This window comes from Rhinolophus ferrumequinum, chromosome 27 (assembly GCF_004115265.2).
Source record: "Rhinolophus ferrumequinum isolate MPI-CBG mRhiFer1 chromosome 27, mRhiFer1_v1.p, whole genome shotgun sequence".
Lineage (NCBI taxonomy): Eukaryota > Metazoa > Chordata > Mammalia > Chiroptera > Rhinolophidae > Rhinolophus > Rhinolophus ferrumequinum.
In genome coordinates, this window is record NC_046310.1 from 15,122,847 (window position 1) to 15,144,234 (window position 21,388).

At 41.9% G+C, this 21,388-nt stretch overlaps 1 protein-coding gene across 1 annotated transcript in view; it reads left to right on the plus strand.

Moving 5' to 3' along the window:
• The window catches only part of LOC117018462 (kinesin-like protein KIF28P), a 55,949-nt gene that overhangs the window by 16,439 nt on the left and 18,122 nt on the right, over positions 1-21,388 (plus strand). The window contains exons 3-11 of the mRNA XM_033099404.1: positions 3,437-3,640; positions 7,477-7,512; positions 9,235-9,459; positions 11,256-11,410; positions 13,075-13,186; positions 15,344-15,411; positions 17,282-17,391; positions 19,303-19,424; positions 20,844-20,934. Of these exons, the coding sequence (XP_032955295.1) occupies positions 3,437-3,640; positions 7,477-7,512; positions 9,235-9,459; positions 11,256-11,410; positions 13,075-13,186; positions 15,344-15,411; positions 17,282-17,391; positions 19,303-19,424; positions 20,844-20,934 (1,123 nt within the window). The remainder of the gene's footprint in view (positions 1-3,436; positions 3,641-7,476; positions 7,513-9,234; positions 9,460-11,255; positions 11,411-13,074; positions 13,187-15,343; positions 15,412-17,281; positions 17,392-19,302; positions 19,425-20,843; positions 20,935-21,388) is intronic.

Here is a 21,388-nt window from a genome sequence, read left to right on the forward strand (position 1 = left end):
ACAGAATAGAGCGCCCAGAAATAAACCCACACATATATGGTCAATTAATTTACAACAAAGAAGCCAAAATATACAATAGGGAAAGTACAGTCTTTTCAATAAATGGTGTTGGAAAAACTGGACAGCCACATACAAGAGAATGAAAATGAACCCTTACCTTACATCACTCACAAAAATTAACTCAAAATGGATTAAATACTTGAACATAAAACCTGAAACCATAAGACTCCTAGAAGAAAACATAGGCAGTAAGTTACTAGCCAACAGTCTTGACGAATCATTTGGATTTGACACCAAAAGCAAAAATAAATAAGTGGGACTACATCAAATTTAAAAAAATCTGTACATAAAGGAAACTGTCAACAAAATGAAAATGCAGTATATGGAATGGGAGAAAATATTTGCACATCATATATCTGACAGCAGTTACTATCCAAAATTTATAAAGAACTCATACAACTCAATAGTAAAACCCCAAATACTCCACTTTAAAAGTGAGGAACTGAATAGGCATTTTTCCAAAGATGACACACAAATAGGCAACAGACATGAAAAGGTGCTCAACATCATTAATCATCAGGAAAATGAACATCAAAGCCACAATGAGGTAACATCTCATACTTCAAATGGTTATCATCAAAAAGACAAGAAATGAGTGTCGGCGAGAAGGGGGAGTAAAGGGAACCTGGTGCACCGTTGGTGGGAATGAAAATTGGTGCAGGGTCCTCAAAAAATTAAAAATAGAACTACCATGTGATCCAGCAATTTCAGTTCTGGAAATATATTCAAAGGAAATGAAATAACTATCTTGAGAAAGATATCTGCACTCCCATGTTCATTATAACATTCTTTACAATAGCCAAGACAAGAAAACAATCCAAATGTCCATCCACGGATGAACGGATAAAGAAGATGTGACAGTGATCCACACACACACACCCATATATAATGGAATATTATTCAGTCATAAAAAGAAGAAAATCCTGCCATTTGTGACAACATGGATGGACCTTAAGGGTATTCGGCTAAGTGAAATAAGTCAGACAGAAAGACAAACACAAATACTATATGTACTCATCTATATGTAAAATAAAAAAACACTGAACTCATGAATACAGAGAATAGATTGATGGTTGTCGGAGGTGGGGGTTTGGGGGTGGGGAAAATGGATGAAGGGGGTCAAAAGGTACAAACTAACTTCTAGTTATAAGATAAATAATTCCTGGAGATTTAATGTACAGCATGGTGACTGTAATTAATAATACTGTACTGTATATTTGAAAGTTATCAAGGGAGTAGATTTTAGAAGTTATCACAAGAAAAGAATTATAACTATGTGAGGTGAGGGATGTTAACTAAACTTATTCTGGTAATAATGATTTGATATATGTATATATTGTGAAATTCTGTTGTACACCTAAAACTAATCTAATGATGTAGGTCAATTATATCTCAATTTTTAAAAAGATAGTTTTAAAGACTGCAAGAACTGTGCTGTAAAGAAACCCGACTTTGTCAACAGCTTTTCCTCATCCCCAAATGAGGGCGACCGTCTATTTTTTGTTAACCTCCTATTAAGATACAGCAAAATTATTGTTTCATATGCTATAGTGAAGGAAAATGTCTCGTCTAGTTGATTATGGGATAGTGAGTAGGAAGAAATTAGAACTGTAGAGCTATGACTTCTTGGCGTATGTTAATATAAGCCAAAAATATAAATAGCTGATACGCAAAATACAGAGGGTGCCAAAAAAATGTATACACATTTTAAGAAAGGAAAAAAATGTATTAAAATTATGCTGATGGTAACTACTTTGAGCACCTCTTGTAATTGCAGAAGTCAAACGTGAGTTGTGTTCATCTTTTGTTATCGGTATATATTGAGCATTACAATTTAATACAGGGTTTTCCTTTCTTAAAATGTGTATACATTTTTTTGGCACCCTCTTTATATTTCAATGGGAGACTATACAGCTAACAAAATTTATAGAATGATTTTGTTCTCTAAGATTTTTATTTAGTAAAATTCTGTATTACTTGGTTGAAGTTTTCAATCTATAAAAAGTGACAATAAAAACGTTTTTCCCAATCTCCACATAGGGCAGAAGAGACAGAAACACTGGTTACTTTAGTAAGCTTACTCAGTCAGCACTCCTTAGGTTTAACTAATAGCTCCGAAAGTAGCCTAGATACCCATTACATAAATACATTTTTCCCCCCTGGTAAATCTATGGTCCCTGTGTTCTGAGAAACCACTGGTCAATTTCCACGTTTTAGGCCTGGAGCTTCCATAACCCTTCACTATAATAATGACCGTTCCATAACCCTTCAGTATTCATTTCTCATGAGAAATGAATAGTGTAAGAACATTAGGTATGGTCTATTTTCCTTATATAAAGCATGCTATGTTGGTATGTGCATCTTTCCCAGAAATAAAAATTATATAAATTAGACAAGGGTACACATTGGAACAAATGGATCATATAATGCTTACTTTCTATTTCATTGATAGGAGAAAGCAGAGAGAATGTACTCTTTGAAGCAGCCTCAAATTAGAGAATTAATGCAGGCGATGGGTATGGCCCAGAGAATAAGGGTCGGACCACGTCCTCTTTCAGGCAATCATCGGCATAGGATCTGTGTCTCCTACTTTTAAAAAAAGGGTGCACCTGTATGTGTCCGTGTTGGAGAAATGCTTCAGAACCGCTAGGTCTTGAGAAAAAGAACAGTTCACCAGCAGAGGGCTAAGATTAATGTGGGAATTTTGTGATGTTATTATTTGGATGACACAATGAAGAGAAAGTAGAAAATGCTTCCACCGGCCTCAGTCCCTTGGGGCCTTGACATTTTTGTCTAATTGCTGAATGTTGAAGACCCAGCCCGGGTGCTGGCAAGGCTGTAAAATACACACATTTATTATTGATGGATACCAGCTACCCTGTTTCCCTGAAAATAAGACCTAGCTGGACAATTAGCTCTAATGCATCTTTTGGAGCAAAAACTAATATAAGACCCTGTCTTTTTTTATATTATATAGGATCGGGTCTTATGTTATAGTAAAATAAGACTGGCTCTTATATTAATTTTTGCTCCAAAAGACGCATTAGAGCTGATGGTTCGAATAGGTCTTATTTTCAGGGAAACACGGTATTAGGTTGGTGCAAAAGGTTATTTTTGCTTAACAGGTTATTTTCAACCTTTTAAGCCGCAATTACTTTTACACCAACCTCCTAGTTGGAGATCTGTGGTGATCAGTGTTTTCCAAACTGACAGATCCCTGATTTTGGTTTCCAGCTTTGTTCTGTTGGTTCTAAGATAGCACACAGTTCAAGCAGGTCGTAGGATGCTAAGTAAGGCGGAAGTCATCAAGACCAGAATATTCAGATTTTAAGGCTATTGTGAAAAGCCTGTGTTGAGCATGATGCCTTCTTTCCAGAGAGATGTTTTCCACGATCTTGGCCGGGGGATTCTGGACAGTGCCTGGCAAGGCTACAATGCCACGCTCCTGGCCTACGGCCAAACTGGCTCTGGAAAAAGCTATTCCATGATCGGGTTTGGTGCAAACAAGGGGATCATTCCCAATGTGTGCGAAGAGCTCTTTCAAGCAGTTGAGAACCGGGAGAGAAATCAAGAATACCAGGTAGTATTCTAAGAGCCCTTCTTTACGAGTTTCTTTCGTTTCGTATTTTTTTTCTTTTCTGTTTTGGAAATCCTCCGCCCCAAATGGAAGTTATCAGCATCTCTATTTTAGGATAATGTTAATTTTCCATTACCAAAATCCTTACGACATGATTACAAAATCAAGTAGCAGTTAAACAAAATGTTGAATTTTTCTGGTTCTAGGGAGACAAACCCAAGGAAACAGAGAGGGTGCCAAAAAAGTGTATACACATTTTAAGAAAGGAAAAACACTATTAAAATTGTAATACTCATTATATACCGGTAACAAAAGAGGAATACAAGTCACGTTTGACTTCTGCAATTACAAGAGGTGCTCAAAGTGGTTCCCATCAGCGTCCAGACACTTCTGATTACGGCGAACTACTGCTTGAGCAACGTTGACCAAAGTGTCCACTTGTATACATTTATTTGGCACCCCAGTATTTTAAAGAAGCGTTCTGAGCATCATGGAAGCCGACAGCTTCAATATTAACACTAACAAGGTATTATTGTTGAAACATATAACAAAACCTTAGCTGACTCAAATCAGTGTTTTCCTTTACTCTCCTTCTTCTACCAAGGTTGTGTTCTCATCTGAATTTATTGATTTATTTCTAAGTAAAGAACGTTATTTTTTTCTTAGTTGTCACAGCATAGTTTCTTACTTGTCCTAGCACAGAAGGCCCAAGACTGAATTTTAGATTCATCTGAAGGTTGGTGACATTTTCAAGGGGAAGCGTAACCATTAACATAAACAGCTTTAAACCATGACACTACAATGTCAGCAAATCCCTGTAAGCATAGTCTATGTGTCTGCTGCTTCTAAATGGCAAAAGAGATTAAATTTGTTTTTTGAAAATTCAATAATGCATCATTTTTATCTTAATTTTTTCCCCGATTTTCAAAATAATGTGTCTAACCTAGAGAGTAGAAAAATTACTCATAATCTTATCACCCAGTCAAATACTATTAGCATTTCAGTATATTTCTAATTTTTTAATTGAAATGTTTTCAAAGTAATACATGTATAGTTTAAAAACTCAAATGCCCAAGAGAAAGGAAAGCCTATGTCCACACAAAAACTTACACATGAATATTGCACAGCAACATACTCACAATGGCCCAAACTGGAAACAACCCAAATGTCCATCAATTGATAAATGGATGAATAAAATATGGCATATCTGTACAATGGAATATTATTCAGCAATAAAAAGGGACAGAGCATCTGGTACATACTACGACATGGATGAACTTTGAAAACATCACGCTAAGTGAAAGAAGCCAGACACAAAAGATCATATATTGTTGGAGTCTGTTTATATAAAATGGCCAGAACAGGAAATCTACAGAGACAGAAAGTAAATTGGTTATTGCCGAGGGCTGGCGGACAGAGGAAGGGAGAAGGTAGAGATTGGGGAGTGACTGCTAATGGGGGTGACTGTGGAATTGCGGGGACACAATTTTCTAAATAAAAGTTGTGGAGTTGGTTGCACTGTTCTGTAATGCACTAAAGACCAGTAATTGTATACTTCAAATGAGTGAACTGTATGGTATATGAGTAATATCTCAATAAAGCTGTTTTCAAATGGTACCACGAGGCCTGTAATGGAAGCCCCCTGTCTCCTGCTTAGCCCTCTTCCCCTCCCCTATTGCCCCACAGGTTACCATCTTCAGCTCTTCAGCAGATTTCCCTAGGACCTATTCCATATTTTCAAATAATGTGTTTCTCTTCTTAAGCAATTTTAGACATTATCTACTATCTTCCCACCATGGTAAAGACAATTTATCTGTCACACTCACAACCCCCTACCACATTACTTTATCCCCACATACCCTCTACAGTATTGTAAAATTTGTTTTAATCAATAGTGTTTACCATTTTAGCTGTGGAAATACTGTTCACTACTGAACCGCTGTTTTTGCACTTTGTTTTCGAGCTTTGAATGGCTTTTTGTGTGTATCTAGTTTTCTATAAATCTCTGTGTTTTTCTAAATGCTACAAATCACTGTCACCTGCCTATTAATAATACTTTCCATATACTCAAACTTATCAGTTCCACTATTTTTCTTGGGTCACCTTCAGCAAGAGTCTTCTATTCTGCTACTATTTGGAGCAGTGTTTTTCCAAGGCTGCTGCAAAACTGTCCTTGTGGAACTTTAGTTCAACATTCTTTGTAGGCTCCTTGGATGACAAGAGCCAATACATTCCTCACAGTAGTTGGTTAACGCTCTCCTTTTCTGCACCTTCCTCACAAAAGGTACACGAAGGGTACATTACCTGCATCCTTGCATAGCTGAAAATATCTTTTCTAACCTTCAGACTTGATTGAAGTTTATCTGGAATAGAATTCTAGATCACTGAGACTACTGAAGACATTATTCTATTATCTTTTAACTTCAATATTGCAGTTGAGAAGTCTAGTACCATTCTGGTTCCCGATTCCTGGTATGTGACCTTTTTTATTGTAAGTTCCTCTTTCACAGCTTTTAGAATCTTTTCTTTATCACTGATGTTCTGATGTGCCTCAGTATGAGCCTTTTTTTCATTCATCAAGCTGGACACTCAGTGGACATTTTTTTTTTCAAATTGGGGAAGATTGGGGCACAGTGTGTTTTTCCAGGACCCATCAGCTCCAAGTCAAGTCACTGTTTTCACTCTAGTTGTGGAGGGCGCAGCTCACTGGCCCAACTGGGAATCAAACCGGCGACCTGGGTGTTATGAGCACTGCTCTCTAACCAACTGAGCCAACTGGCCTCCCTCAGTGGACATTTTTCAATCTGGAGATTCCTGTTCTTCAAATCTGGAAAACTTATATTATTTCTTTTTATCATTTTCTCCCCTCTGTTTCCCCTTTTTGTAACTACTATTAATTGGATTTAAGACCTCTAGTACTAATGTTCTAATTTTATTATTTTTTACTTTCTATTTTCTATTTCTCAGTCTTTTTTCTGCATTCTAGAAGATTCCCTCAACTATATTTTATAACCCCTCTAGTACATTTTTTTTTTGGCTATCATTCATAAGTTTATACTTCTATTCTCCGATTGTTCCTTTTTAATATCATCCTGTTTTTTCATGGATATAATTCTTCCTCTCTCTGAAGCGATTAGTTATAGGGCTTTATAAAGTATTTTCTTCTACTCTATGTATTGTCTGTTTTCTCTGAGCTCTTTTTTTTCTATTGTTTGTTTTGATCTCTCTTACATATTGGAGGCTTTGCCTGCTAATCCTTGGCCCTTTGTTCATTTTAAAATGTAAGATACTCTGACGCTGGTTGGAAGCTCTGTGGATGCGAGGTTTCACTGGCAGGACTCACCAAAGGGTGTCTGTCTCACAAGCCAGCTTTTCATGGGTGGGAGGTGGTGGTGGCAAAAGGTCAGTATCTCAGGGCGTTTTCTCGAGGTCAGAGCCACTCAGATTCCTCCAATTTTTTGTTTAAGATGTATAAGCTTGGTTAGCAATATTCCAAGAATACGGTAGGGTAAAGACCAGTCTTTTTCTCTACCTGTGTTCAGATTGGAGGGTGAGCCATAAAAAACCACCTTTTTCTGTTACCAGTTGAGACACACACACACACACACACACACACGCACACAACGGTTTTGCATCTGTTTTTAATTTATATTAAGAACTTCTTCCATATATCATTAAAAGTATTTGCAAATCTCATATTGCATGTGAAATGGAGCTTTACTGCATTCAATGTTGGTTTTTCTCTCTGTTGGGCATTTATATTGTTTCCATATTACTGTTTTTCAAAGATGACAGTTTCAAGAGAATCTTAAATTTACTTTATGGTCTTTTCTATGCAGGTTACATTCAGTATGCTGGAAATTTACAACGAACAGGTAACAGTGATTCTACTTTTTGACACACAAATCTGAGAGACTCTGCAGCTTAATAAACATCGCCTATCGCGCAAATATAGTCAAACCTCTCTAGCCTGCCTTTGACTTCCCGGCCCTAACTCCCTCTCCAGCTTCATTTCATGTCCTTTATCTCCACGCACTGTATGCTTCAGCCACATAGAACTCTTCTTCCTTTACAGAACATGTCCTTTTTCCTACATCTGTTCTTTCTGTACCTGGAATACCCTCCCTGCTATCTCTGCCTGTGAAGAAACCCCTCAACTGTCCAGATCCAGCTCAAGTGTCAGCTCCTCTATTCATCCTGAGACAGTTGACTTCAGTTGGCATGGTGTTGTACAGGGGGTGCCACATTTTATCGCCAAAGCACCAGATGGTCAATATTTTAGGCTTTGAGGGCTATACCGTCTCTGCTGCAACTCCTCACCTCTGCCCTTACAGCACAAAAGTAGCCACAGACAATATGAAAATGAATGGGCGTGGCTGGGTACCCATGCAACTTTCGTTATGGACACGGGAGCTTGAGTTTCACAAAACTTTCACGTCACCATATATTTTTCTTTTAATTTTTCTTCAGTCATTTAAAAACGTGGAATGACATTCGTACCTCAAGGGTCATACACAAACAGGCATGGGTTGAATTTGGCCTGTAGGCCACAGATTGCATACTCCTCCAGTAGTCAGAAAGACTTCATGGTTTCAAATCCCAGCTTCCTCATTTACTACTACTGTATTTCCCCAAAAATAAGACCTAGCCTGGACCATGAGCTCTAATACATCTTTTGGAGCAAAACTTAATATAAGCCCCAGTACGGTATGGTATGATATAAGATGATATGATATGATAAAGACCCAGTCTTATATTATATTAAAATAAGACCAGGTCTTATATTAATTTTTGCTCCAAAAGACACATTAGAGCTGATGGTCCGGCTTGGTCTTATTTTCAGGGAAACACGATAGCTTGTGACTCTGGCAAATCACTATCTCAGAGCTCAGTTTGTTCATTTATAAAGTAGAGAATTTAAAATAAGACACTACACATTGAAATGTACTAAATTTCATACTTCTAAAGCAGTAACTAGCAAATATTAGATACTCAGCAAGTGTTTTTTCATTCTACGCCCTTCCTTTGTACTTATTATGTTATAATGTCAAATGTTATGTACATATTTGTATCTCCAAAACAGATAATGATTTCCTTTGTGATTATCTTTCTGTTTGCAGCACTTGGTGCAGAATTTGGTTTAAAACGGGTGCTCCCTAGTGTTTCCCAAGTGGATGAATTGACACAGGGATGTAGAATTGTAAGCTTCGTGTGTGCAGAGACTATATCCTAATAATATTTGTGAACCACAAGCGCTATGCAAAGCCTTGCAGTTAATCATCACTAAATAAATATTATTGATGAAATAAATGTCAGTGTTTTTCTCTTTACATTAAGAAATTATCCATTTTGATTCTGACTTCACTAATTACCACTGGTTTCCTTATTTTCTTGATTGCCATTTCCCTGTTTCTTATTTAGCTATATTATGAGGTTTTCTGGTACTGCCAGAAAATTTAACGTTCATTTATTCGTCCAATAAATGTTTGTTGAGCACCTAATATATTCTAGGCAGAGCTCTAACAGTGAAATAGACAAAAATCTCTGCCTTCCTGAAGGGTACAATTTTTATTCTTCCCCCTTGCCCTGCCCCCCAGGTAAGAGATTTGCTGTCTAGAACCAAGAAGCCGGGAGGGCTAAAAGTAAGGGAAGATCAACAGCTGGGCTTTTATGTGGAGGGTCTGAAGTCAGTGCCTTGTGAGAACTATGCACAAATTGAAAGGCTGATGGAACAAGGGACTAAAATAAGGACCACAGCTTCGACCAACATGAACGTCAGCAGCAGCCGCTCTCATATGGTCATCACCATTCAGTTCAAGCAGGTGAGTTGAGTGAATGCCATTGTTCCCCTCTCCCACCAAGGCTGACCTTTGGGAAGGATTTCCAGTAGCACAGTGAGCTGGTGACTATTACAGAACCCTTTCAGATTGGACCTCTGGATTCGGTGTCTACCTCCAACCATAGACTGTAGGGTCAGAAGCAAGAGAAAGGGAGACACTTGCTCTTTTGCTACCTCCTCCCAAATCCATGCTCCCCGCTGGCTCCCAGCTTTCAGATCCATGAGCCTAGGGGACCATCAGAGCCCATCGACATTTGGAAGTACGAAAATACAGTCTTTGAAGCCAGATAATCCATGCAACTCTTTACTAATTTGAATCTTTGATCAACTAGAATGTACTTATCTCTTTCAAACTCCTTGGTGGATACCAGAGAGTGATCTCTACAATGTCACCAGTTTGATTCAGAAATGGTTACAGTTGGCCCTCCATGTCCACAGGTTCTGTATCCATGGATTCAACCAACCGCGGATCAAAAATTCGAAAATAAAATGCTACGTTATTGCTGACGTGTGCCTACCATGACTGTATCTGTGCTAGACATGTACAGATGTTTTTTCATGTCATCATTCCCTAAAAAATACAGGATAACAACTACTTACATAGCATGTACATTTATTAACTATTATAAGTAATCTAGAGACATTTTAAAGTATATGTGAGGATATGTGAAGGTTATATGCAAATACTGCACCACTGTATATAAGGGACTCGAACATCCACAGATATTGGTATCCATGGGGGGTCCTGGAACCAATCCCCCATGGTTCCTCAGGGATGACTGAATTCCCAAAGCCTGGGCAAACATTACAGTTCATACGATTTACCACCTCTGTCCTGTAAGCCACAGCACTAGCCAACAGACTATAGTAAATGAAGGTTGTCCTACTCTGGCCAAGAACAGTGGAAAAACACTGGGCCATGTCTGACTGTTTACAAGCTCTGAAACTTTGGGAAATAGCTTTATGCTTCCGATGTCTGTTTCCTGTTCTGCAGAATGAGATAAATAGCTCTCCTTACAGGAATGCTGGGGGGCTTAAACAAGATACTGCATTTTAAAGAACTTTGTAACTTTTAAGTACCAGTCACTTGATTTTACAATGGTATTAAAATTCACAGACTTTATATGTGGTTTGCCCTATTTTTTCAACTTGATACTTTAGAGGCAAGAGAAGAAAGAAGGTGAAAAAAAAGATGAGTATGGATGTCTAACAGCATACTCTGTTGGCGTCAGGAAGAACACCTATTATCGTATGCCAGGCCTGGTTAGAACCATTCCTTACATCTATCATTTACCCTCATAACATCCCAGGAGTGGGCTAGTATCCCTGGCATTACACACAACTGAGAAAGCCGAAACTCCGAAAAGTCATTTGCTCACAGTTATGTAACCAGCGAGGGAAGCTGCCGCATTGTAAAATCCATGTTGTTCCCACTACTTGACCACGCCACCCTGAACTGTCACTCATTTGCAGATTTCTCAGTATTTTATATTTACAGTGTCTACTGTCCATAGAAATACTAGAGCAATGACCAGTATCGAATATATCATTGGAAATAACCTTGCAGAATTGGGAAGGGGCAACTGACATTGGGGCCTGGTAATGGAATACTGTAAAATGTCATGGTGAAGAAAACGACATTTTAATTTGTGAATTTTATTATATCTTTTTTTAAGTGTGAAATACAATTAGAAAATATATTTTAAAATGTAAACTAGATTGACTTCACGTGCACCCTGCCACCACTCTAAGAGCATGACCTGTGGTGCTTTCCTACAGGTTTTCCTAGACAGAGACCTCACCAAACAATCCAGTATTAATCTAGTGGATTTAGCAGGAAGTGAAAGGCAGAAATCTTCAGGATCCGAAGGAGACAGACTGAAGGAAGGATCTCGAGTTAACTTAAGTTTGACCAATTTAGGAAATGTTATCAGGTAATCAGTAGACAGGTATTTATTTGTACCATAAAACTGACTTCTGATATCAAAAATTAGATTAATCCGGACTCTTGGTTCATGACTCTCTGTCATCATTGGCTCATGCTTGGTCCTTTTATTATTTTTATTATTTTAAACTAATTAGTTTATTATTTTAAACTAATTAATTGCTTTTTAATGAGATGAACACTAAGAAAACCACCACCCAACCCAACAAATAGTTGGTTTTCCTTTCCTTATTTTCCTTGCAGGTAACTAGCATCTTGAATTTTAGGGTTATCTGATCTCGTTCTCTCCCCTTCTCATCTTTCTTTCATCCTTTCTTGTTTTATCACATGTGAATATTATTATTTAGTGGCACTTATTTTTGAACTTTATAAAAAGGGTAAAGTATTATATTTTCTTCTGGATCTCACTTTTTTAAGTTATTAAGGTATAAATTACATACAGTAAAGTGCAAAAATTTTAAGTGTTCAGCTTAATGAATTGTTATGTATGTATGTATCGATGTAATTAACACCCATACCAAGATATAGAACATTTCCCAAACTCAGAAAGCTCCCTTACACCCCCACCTAGCTTTTACTCCCACCAAAAAAAAAAAAAAAAATGACCTTTGTCACCAAAGATTAGTTTTGCCTAACTGATATTATGCTTATGGTTTACATTTTACATTTTTGTGTCTTGTTTTAAGAAAATTAGAGTCAGAATGAGATCTACCCACATTATACTTAAGTTCCTATCCATCTGGAGTTGATTTCAGTGTGTAGTGTTAGGTAAGCGTCTTTACATTATGTTTTCCTGACAGAATACCAATTTTTCCAGTTACATTTGTTGAATAATAGTCCCTCCTTTCCCCAGTGATCTGATATGCTACCTATCATACATTAAAGTTCAGTGTATGCTTAACTGTTTCTTGGCTCTTTAATCTGCTCAGTTGGTTAAAGTCTAAATATAATACTTTATCTTCTTCCTGGATAATACACAGATCCTCATCCTACATATTCAATTAATATGTAATTTAATTATATTCTTTTTTAACCCCAAAAGACATTATTATATTTTATAGTGTTCATTCACATTTATTCCCCCCACACACTTTTTAAAAACTATTCATTCCTTATTAAATCTCAGCTGCTATCTAGGATCAATTTCCTTCTGGTTGAGTATACTCTTGAATTTCCTTTAGTGATCATCTGATGGCAAACTCCCAGTTTGGTTTCTTTTCCAAATCTGTTAGATTAATTCCTTTTCTCTGTGATTATGATTTCGCACAGGTGGGACTGCCTCCTCCTGTCCACTCTCTTCATCCCAGCACTGCTTTCTCTGTAGTCCCCCAGGGCAGGCTGGGGGCTGAGGCGTTCACGTGTCATCTACTCTTCCTCTGGTTTTTCCAGGTTGATCTGGGAGAGGGAGCCAGCAGTCTTGCTGTTTAACTAACTTGCTTCAGCAACTTTGCACACAAAGTGTCTCAATGATCAGATATGACTCAGGCTCCCCTCTCAGATCTATGGGGTCACCCAGGGGCTGTGAGCCGTGCTGCTGACACACACCCAGGGAGGCAGAGCTCTTCCTGATACATTCTAATTTTAATTTGTTGTTCTGTATTTTTATTTATTTATTTATTTGTTTGTTTGTTTGTTTATATTTTTTGCTTTTAGTGCTCTGGCTGATGCAGCCGTGGGGATGAAAGTCTTGCACATTCCCTATAGAGATTCTGTTCTGACCAAACTGCTCCAGTCGGCTCTGGGAGGGAACAGCAGAACCGCTTTGGTAAAATGACTTTCTTGCCACCTTTTACACCAGCTCAGCTATTGTTAAAATTATTCTCCGTGTGCCACTAATCTAGATAGCACTCTGCATTGACATAGCACATTCTTACAGATTATCACATGACTCCTGGAGCTCCTTCTACCTCAGTGTTCAAAGAAATTTTCTACATTGCTAATTATCATTTATTTATTCTTGTCGTAGTTTGCAGGTTCTCTACAAGGAACACATATATTCCTTTTATTATCAGGAAAAGAAACTAATACAATTTAAAAACTAACATGGTCATGTTATTCTAATCAGCAGTCATTTCATGGCAAGACTGGAAATCGATTTGACCATGTTAGACACAGGCAGACATCCACCGTGGAGAGTAGCTGAATCACGGCATCTCACAAAGACTCCAGACTCTCATTACTAAATGTTGGCCAAGTGGGTACAATGTGGCATGTTAAAATTAGAACTCTCTGTTCTTCAGCTTTGGGTCCAGGAAGGGACAAAACTGGGCAGACTCTGCCTCCAGCCTCGTCCGGGCCTGCTGTCCTGGAGAGATCTGTTCTATACGCTCCTCTCTCCAGACGGCACTGGAAAACACATCCCTACTCTTGAGCGTTTAATGGTGCCTATTTAAAAATATTTCATGTTCGAGTTTTTCCAGTTGTCAGTACCTGTGGGCCTCAATGGGACATTCCCTAAGCGTCTGGGCTAAAAGGTGACCGTAAGATGCCCTCTGAACCGTAGACTGCAAAAGCAAATCTAACGGGTCTCAGCAGATGTGTGCAAAATCACCTGGGAGAGAGGGTGACTTCTAGACCTGTGAGACACAGCTCTGACTGAGGCATCACTATGCTTTAACAAAAAATGTGTGCTGGGTCGGAGGTTGGGGGTGGTCACTGGTCATCTCAGGAGGCAAACAAAAAAGAGAATTTGCAAAACCAAAGTGCAAGCTCTAGAATCTTTGTGGCTCCCATCGAAAAGTTCATCTTCTTCATTGCCAAAGTGGAGGTAATAGCATTCACTTGAAAATACAGATGGTCCCTGACTTAACAATAGTTCAACTTAGAAGTTTTCGACTTTAGGATGGTGCAAAAGCCTTACACATTCAGTAGAAACTGAACTTTGCGTTAGGAATTGTGATCTTTTCCTGGGCTAGCCGTATGCCCTCTGATCCTCTCTCGTGATGCTGAGCAGCGAGCCACCGCTCCCAGTCAGCCCGGCCCTCACCAGAGTAAACGACCGGCACTCTGCTGTGTATTGTGGGCCAGCGTTGTTTTTGGATATTGTGCTTTGTGTGTTCGTATCCCCTCATGTCTACGAAACACCCATGTGTGTCTCCTGCTTCTGGTGAGAAGAGGAGGAAGGAAGGCAATTGCTCTTGAGACGAAGCTCAAGGTCACTGCCCAGTGCAGGCTGATGGAAGCGTCTGAGCACGTTTAAGGTGGGCTAGGCTGAGCTATGGTGTTGGGAAGGTTAGGTGTATTAAATGCACTTTCAACTTACGATGTGTCCAACTTACGATGGTGTATGGGGATGTGACCCCATCGTAAATGGAAGAGCATCTGTGGTGAGGAAATGAGGTGATATAAATCAACGAGCTGTAAAAGCTGCAAAGCTAAACGAAGACAAAGGATGATTCGCCAGGCTCCTGAGCTCTGGATCACCATCGGGGCTATTAGTTACACGCAGCTACATGGGCCGTCACATTCCCTCCTGCCCAGCCTCAGGGACCCTGCCCACCTCCACTGCATCCAGAAGCGTGTTTTCTCATTTGAATTCTAGGACAATTAATTCGAAGCCGACAGACTCGAAAACCATGCAAGTGGCTAGTCATGAGCCGCTTTCATTGGTCTCTGCGATGCTAACCTTCAACTGTCGTAAACCCTGAGTAATCTGCTGGGGACTCATGCTGATGGCAGCAGAGTGAGGGGTCCGCAGCACAGGAGTTTGAATGACTCAGGGCTGGTCCCAGTCCCAGTCCCAGCTCCGCCCACTGTCTGAGTGGCCTTGGGCATATTAGTTTTCTCTAAGCCTCAGTTTTCGGAGTTGCAAAGTTTGAACAATACTGTAAATTACAAGATGGTCTCTGAATGTTAGCTGTAGACAACAGCAGCAACAAATCCGCACGTAAAAAACCAAACCTGAAAGAGCTATTTCTTACAGATAGCAGCCATAAGCCCAGCTGACATCTGCTATGAGGAGACACTGTCAACATTAAGATATGCTGAAAGGTACGTTTATGAATATTTGCTACCCACGCGGTTCTAAGTTCTACATCTGGCAAACTCCCCTAGTGCCCTTGAGGGGGTGGCATTTTGGGAATAGTTGCAGGAGAAGGCACAACGAAATGATTCGTGAGAGAAGAGTGGGAGGAAGTAAAGAGGAGAGAGAAGTGGGACTCAGGGCTCTGGGGAGCCTGGCAGTTCTGGATGGGGGAGGGGCACTGACGCCATTCCTAAAGAGGGTGGATCTGTCTCCCTATGGTTTCCTGCCACATAGCATGGCCATTCACAGGTTTGTCCTTTCGTCACATGGGACACGTAGAGAATGGCAGGCAGGGCATTTTTTTGCTAATAATAGACGAGTGTGTAAGAGGCAAACTCCCAAGGTTGGCAACCAGCCACCAACTCTGCAGCTTTCCCTGTATTGGTTCTCACGTCTCCAGGCCCCATACACAGACTGTAATCAGTATCCCTTCCCAGGGAGGGGCTACCATTGCCAGGTCCCTTCCCAGCTGACAAGCCCACACAGTCAGTCCTGGCAGGAGGCTGTGGCTGAGCCGCATTCCTGCTTTCCAAGGCAGACATCTGGATCCTGCTTCTCCTGACCCTTTTGAGAAAGGGGAGGGTGTGGGAGAGGGAGCCTCTAGCCCAAGGTTGAAACCACCTGCAGCCACCACTCCTCCTTCCCATTTGCACAGCGGACACTGACAATCCACCAGTTGGAGTCTCAGGCCTGCATGCCACGCTGCTGGATCTGGCCTGTGAAATAAGAAACCTATTTGCCTGCTCTAGTGCCACTGTCATGTCTCCAGGTTTGCACGTCAGCGCCACCAGCTATGGGACCTGAACCTCCCTACCTGTTTCCTCCCACATTGAAGGGGGGAGAGACATGTGAACCACTGCTGGCAAACATCTACCTGCCGTGAGGTTGCTGCTCAAACATGACAGTTATTGTGCCTCCAAGTAATCTCCTCTCCTGGTTTTCCCTCTGGCCCTCGTCTCCGGGAAGGAGCCCCTTGCAATTTAGTGATAAATACTTGCATTCTCATTCTTTACTGTGCAGCTTCACTAGTGTTTTACACTAATTCTTCCAGCATCTACACCACAAACTTCAGATTTTTAGCTCGAATTTTGTCTTTAGTAATATCTAGAATTTTCATTTTTTTCTCTGCTTATCAGATGCAAATCTGTGGCTGGCAGTTTGTATGGGACAGATTGTGTGATGCCAAGAGTAAATGGTACCCAGTGGTCCTGAGCTCTGGTCCCGGATCTGTCACAAACTACGTAACTTGGGGCAAGCCATGTAAACCCTCTGTTCCTCAGTGAAAGGAGTAAGGTTGCCAAATTTGCAAGTAAATATACAGGATCCCCAGTTAAACTTGAATTTCAGATAAGGAACAAGGAACGTCTGAGCATAAGTATGGCCCATGCAATATTTGGGGGCATCCCCTATTTTCTCTGGCAACACTAGAAAGGAGTGAGTGAACCTGATAACCTCTAAGACCCCTCCTAACCTGGGGCACCGGGCAGAACAGTTGCTGACAGCTCCAGGGGTTGAGTTATTACAGTAGCAACAGTGATTGAACAGATTTTTTCATTAACTGAATCAGCCCAATTGGCTGAGTGTGTTGAGGGCCCTGGCTGAGCTGCTTGTGTTTATTTGAACCATGGAAGGCACTCAAGTCCCTTTTGGTCTTAATGGTTTACTGGAACCTGACAGGGTAAAATCTGGAATCACCTGCATCTGGAATCTGGAATCAACAGTCACTTTGACTGTGCGATCAGAGCATGGCCAGCTTCTGGCCAGTGCTCTGGCGGAGCTGCCCCAGCTGCAAAGGGGTCCGTGGCCTGAGAGTGTGCTCCTCTTTGCATCTGACAGGGCTAAAAAGATCCGGAACAAAGCTGTGGTCAACACCTCGACGCCGATGAGAGAGTCGAGGGCAGAGAACAGTAAACTGCTGCTCAGCTGCGGAAACTCCAGAATTACAGGTAAACTGAGTCAGGAGTCAAGGCTGAGTCCAAGCCAGCAGCCAGAGGGCGGGGAGCCAGAAGACAGGCCAGCGCAGGCTTAGCCTGGATAGTCTGAGCAGAGCCCACGGCAGGCCCGGGGCATCTAGGGGCTCTTTGTCCAAGACATTTTGGCCCTGACCTCGGGGAAAAAAAATCACTTCATTTTGAGATAAATATATTCACATGCAGTTGTAAGAAATGATGTCCCTGCCCTTTTAAAATGGTCACTGTAGTCTCATTTTATTGCTGTTTTATTATTGATTTATTTTTGTCCTCAATCACTTTTAATACTTTAGTGTTTTTTTCTGATGTGTATTATCTCATGTTTTCACATAGTATGCTTATACTGTTATTTCTTGATTTTTTTCCATTTTTAGATATTATCTAGTGAATTTCTACTATGAAAGACGACGTTTGCATTCTTATATTTGTACCCACCCTCAACCCTTCCTGCTATCCATATGCCTAACACAGATATTTCACAATCTTGATTAAATATTTTGTATGTTTTTATATTATAGATCAGGATTCAATGAGAAAAACAAACCATTCTTGATATTTCAAAAGTGGATATTAGCTGTTTACAAAACCATCGAAAGGCCATGGGAGGACCGGTCAGGGAGTCATGTTACAGGGATTTGTGAAAAACCGCTACCATTAATAACTTTGGCTGCCTTAATGCCATTTTTATTTTGAGGCCATTATTTCTACTGGAATTACTGTTTCCTCACCAGAGTTTGATGGTGGCCATTTGACGTTGATTCTGCTGATGGCCTCAGACAGTTAAGTGATGTTTGAAGCTCAAGAAGCATTAGTAGCAGCTCCCTTTGCTAAGACCACGCAGCCCTGGCTGCACATTAGCGCCATCTGCTGACCGGGCACCACCCAGACCCATGAATCAATCGCTGGGGGCAACAGTGGTTCGGAAAGTCCCCCAGGTGACCTCACTCTGCAATTAGTGAGAACCATGGCTTCCAGTTAAGGCCTCAGATTTCAGTTTGTCAGGATGAGGTAGATATAATCTTATGCCCACTAATAATTTAGAATGAGATGGATTTTAAAAGGCAAAATATAAAACAAAGTAAAATTGGTAAAAATGTTCAGCATCAAAACAGCGATACCAGAAGGTCCCAAATCTCTGGTGTCCAGCGCTCAGGCTCCACAGCCAGCATCCTGCCCTTGTGTACCTTTCCCCTCCCCCAGTGGAGCTCCCTCGATCCATGGGGACCCTGGTAGTGTCAGCACCCCCGAGCCGAACGCTGTCCTGCACCCCCACACACAGGCTGCCTCCATGTCCAGCTCAGAGGGCACGTCGTCCCCCCGGCCCCCCCGCACACCTCTGGGTCCCCACGTCCTGACTCCCGAAGATTTCAGCTTCAACAAAACACTTCCTACATTCGAGTCAGTGCCTAGCCTGGTCCAGAAGTGGCTCTGCCTGGTCACAGATCTCTGTACCATCAAAAAGCGGACATGCTTGACCTAAGGACAGCATCTAATTCCCATCGTTCATAAAAGCGCAGACACAGAACACGTGAAAAACAATTCTCCCTGAATCCCCGGCCTCAGAGGAATCCCCGGCCTCAGAGGAATCCCCTGTAAACACCGTAATAAAGCAAAACACTCTCACCTGCCCACAGGAATAAAAAAAATGAGCGTGGAGCTTCACGCCTCCTCCTAGGAGGATCTCCTTGCTCTAGTTTCCTAGTTACTAAAAGGTGAGCGTGCTCTCTGTAGAACTTACCGAGCGACTCCGTCCCGCGTCAGTGCTGTTCAATCCTCCTCTCCTGCTGGGTGGCCCATGTTTTCACCGAGAAAGGAGTCAACCCCCAAACCCCGTAGCCTCACCTCTGACACCGCCAACCTGTTGCTTAAATACCTCCCTCCTTCCAGAGCAGCCAGCCTATTCGCTGGCAGAACACGGGCTCGGGCCTCGTGCTCAGCAGCTGACCTGGGCGCACCTGCTGGCGCAGGCCCGGAAGGAATGGCAGCAGCAATACGCGGCCGTTGCCCAGGTGAGCTGCACCGCCCGCACCTGCGGAGGCCCAGAGCCTGGGAGGGCGCGCGCCACCGCACTGCTCTCTGGGCTGCTGTCGGGCAGGTGGATGGATGATGGGGGTGAGGTTTTTGTCAGCAAATGTGTGAAACGTGACATAGGACACAAGAATACTCTCGGCAGAATTAGGGGAGAGAAGGGCAGGGCAGGAAAGTGAAGGAAATGGAGAGGCCTTGGTGCGTATGGATAACGAGGCTGAGGATAAAGTTCAAGGCTGTTGATAGAGTTTGGGGAGAATATGAGTCTGAGTTGGCTTGTGGGGACCGTATGTTGTGCCCCGGAACCATGGTATCTGTGGTGGCGTTTACTACGGGTGCCAGATTATAAGTGGGCTGGGATGTGAATTTCATACATGGCGGGGGGGGGGGGGGGGGGGGGGGGGGGGGATACCCTCTCGGCCTCCCATCAACACCACACCCCCACCATGACCTTACCCCCCAAAGCCACCCGGCTCGGGGCAAACCCCAAAATCATGAACACTTTGGGAGTGGTGGGAGGGGTCCAGTCTGGCTTCTGAAAGGCTCATGAACCCTAGAACAGGTGTGAGCCTCAGCAGAGGGGTCGGGTGGGACATGCTGCTTCAGAGGGCCAGGTCAAGGTAGGGTCCAAGGATTGCAGAGGTACAGGCACAACGTGGGGTGCACGGAGTGCTATTAAAGTAACAGTCTGCCTAAGGGGTAGCTGGGCTAAGTAGGAGTCAGAGTACAGGTACACGAGTTGGTGTTCTGGGTGGACAGTAAAATGGGAAGGATTTTTATCTTCTTTATTCTTTATCAGAATGTCAAGATTTAAAAGCTTTCCTTGTGCTTGGATAGTTTATTCCAGTTCTGTTTGACATCTGTCCTCTGTGACTGCAATACCAATCAATACTTAGGTAACTAGGAGAGGACAGTGACATCTGCATTTCCATCAACACTGGCTCATCAGGGGGCTAGCCAGCAGGATGGAGGAAATGGGATTCCGGTAGAAGTTACGTGGAAACCTGGGGAGGAATCACCCAGGGAGGACAGCAGAGTGGGGACTCCTGCTGGGGACACCAGGGGCCTAAAGAAAACAGTGGGGTTAGCAGTCAACGTCAAGGGGCCAAGGTGAGGGCAGCTGGGAATGGGGACAGAGTCAGAAGCCAGCTACGCTTGGGAACAGCCCTGTTCGGGTGAACTCAGGCCACTGGCCACTGACCTGCCGAGGGTCTCCCCTGCTGTCCTGTCAGCAAAGTCTGGAGCCCCACTCGGCTTTCCTCTCTGGGTTTGCTTTACCAGTTGATTTGGCAGGATGCCCACACAAGTGGTTTTGATGAGAACCGATATGAAAAGAACACAGCTCTCCTGAGTGTGCTGGTCCTGTTTGGTGACAGGAACCCTCTCTGTTTCTCCTCCAGGAGCGACAGATGGTGAAGACCTCCCCTCATCTCCTCAACGTCAATGAGGACCCACAGCTCACTGGGGTCCTCAAGTACTTCATTCAGGCTGGTACTCACCTCTTTGATTCACTCTGCTCCTGCTCAAGCTTCTTGCCCCAGGAGCCTGTTTTATTATTATTATCATTATTATTATTATTATAAAATATACGTAACATAAAATTCACCATGTTAACCATTTTTAAGTGTACAGTTCAGTGGCATTAAGTACATTCACCTTGTTGTGGAACCATCACCCCCATCCATCTCCAGAATTTTTTCATCTTCCCAAACTGAAAGTCTGTATCCATTAAATAATAACACTAAGTTTCCCCTCCTCCCAGCCCCTGGAAACCACCATTTCTCTTCCTGTCTTTATGATTTTGACTACTCCAGGTACCTCACATAAGTGGAGGCATACAGTATTTGTCCTTTTGTGACTGGCATATTTTATTTAGCACATGTTCTCAAGGTTCTTCCATGTGATGGCATGTGTCAGAATTTCCTTCCTTTTTAAGGCTGAATCA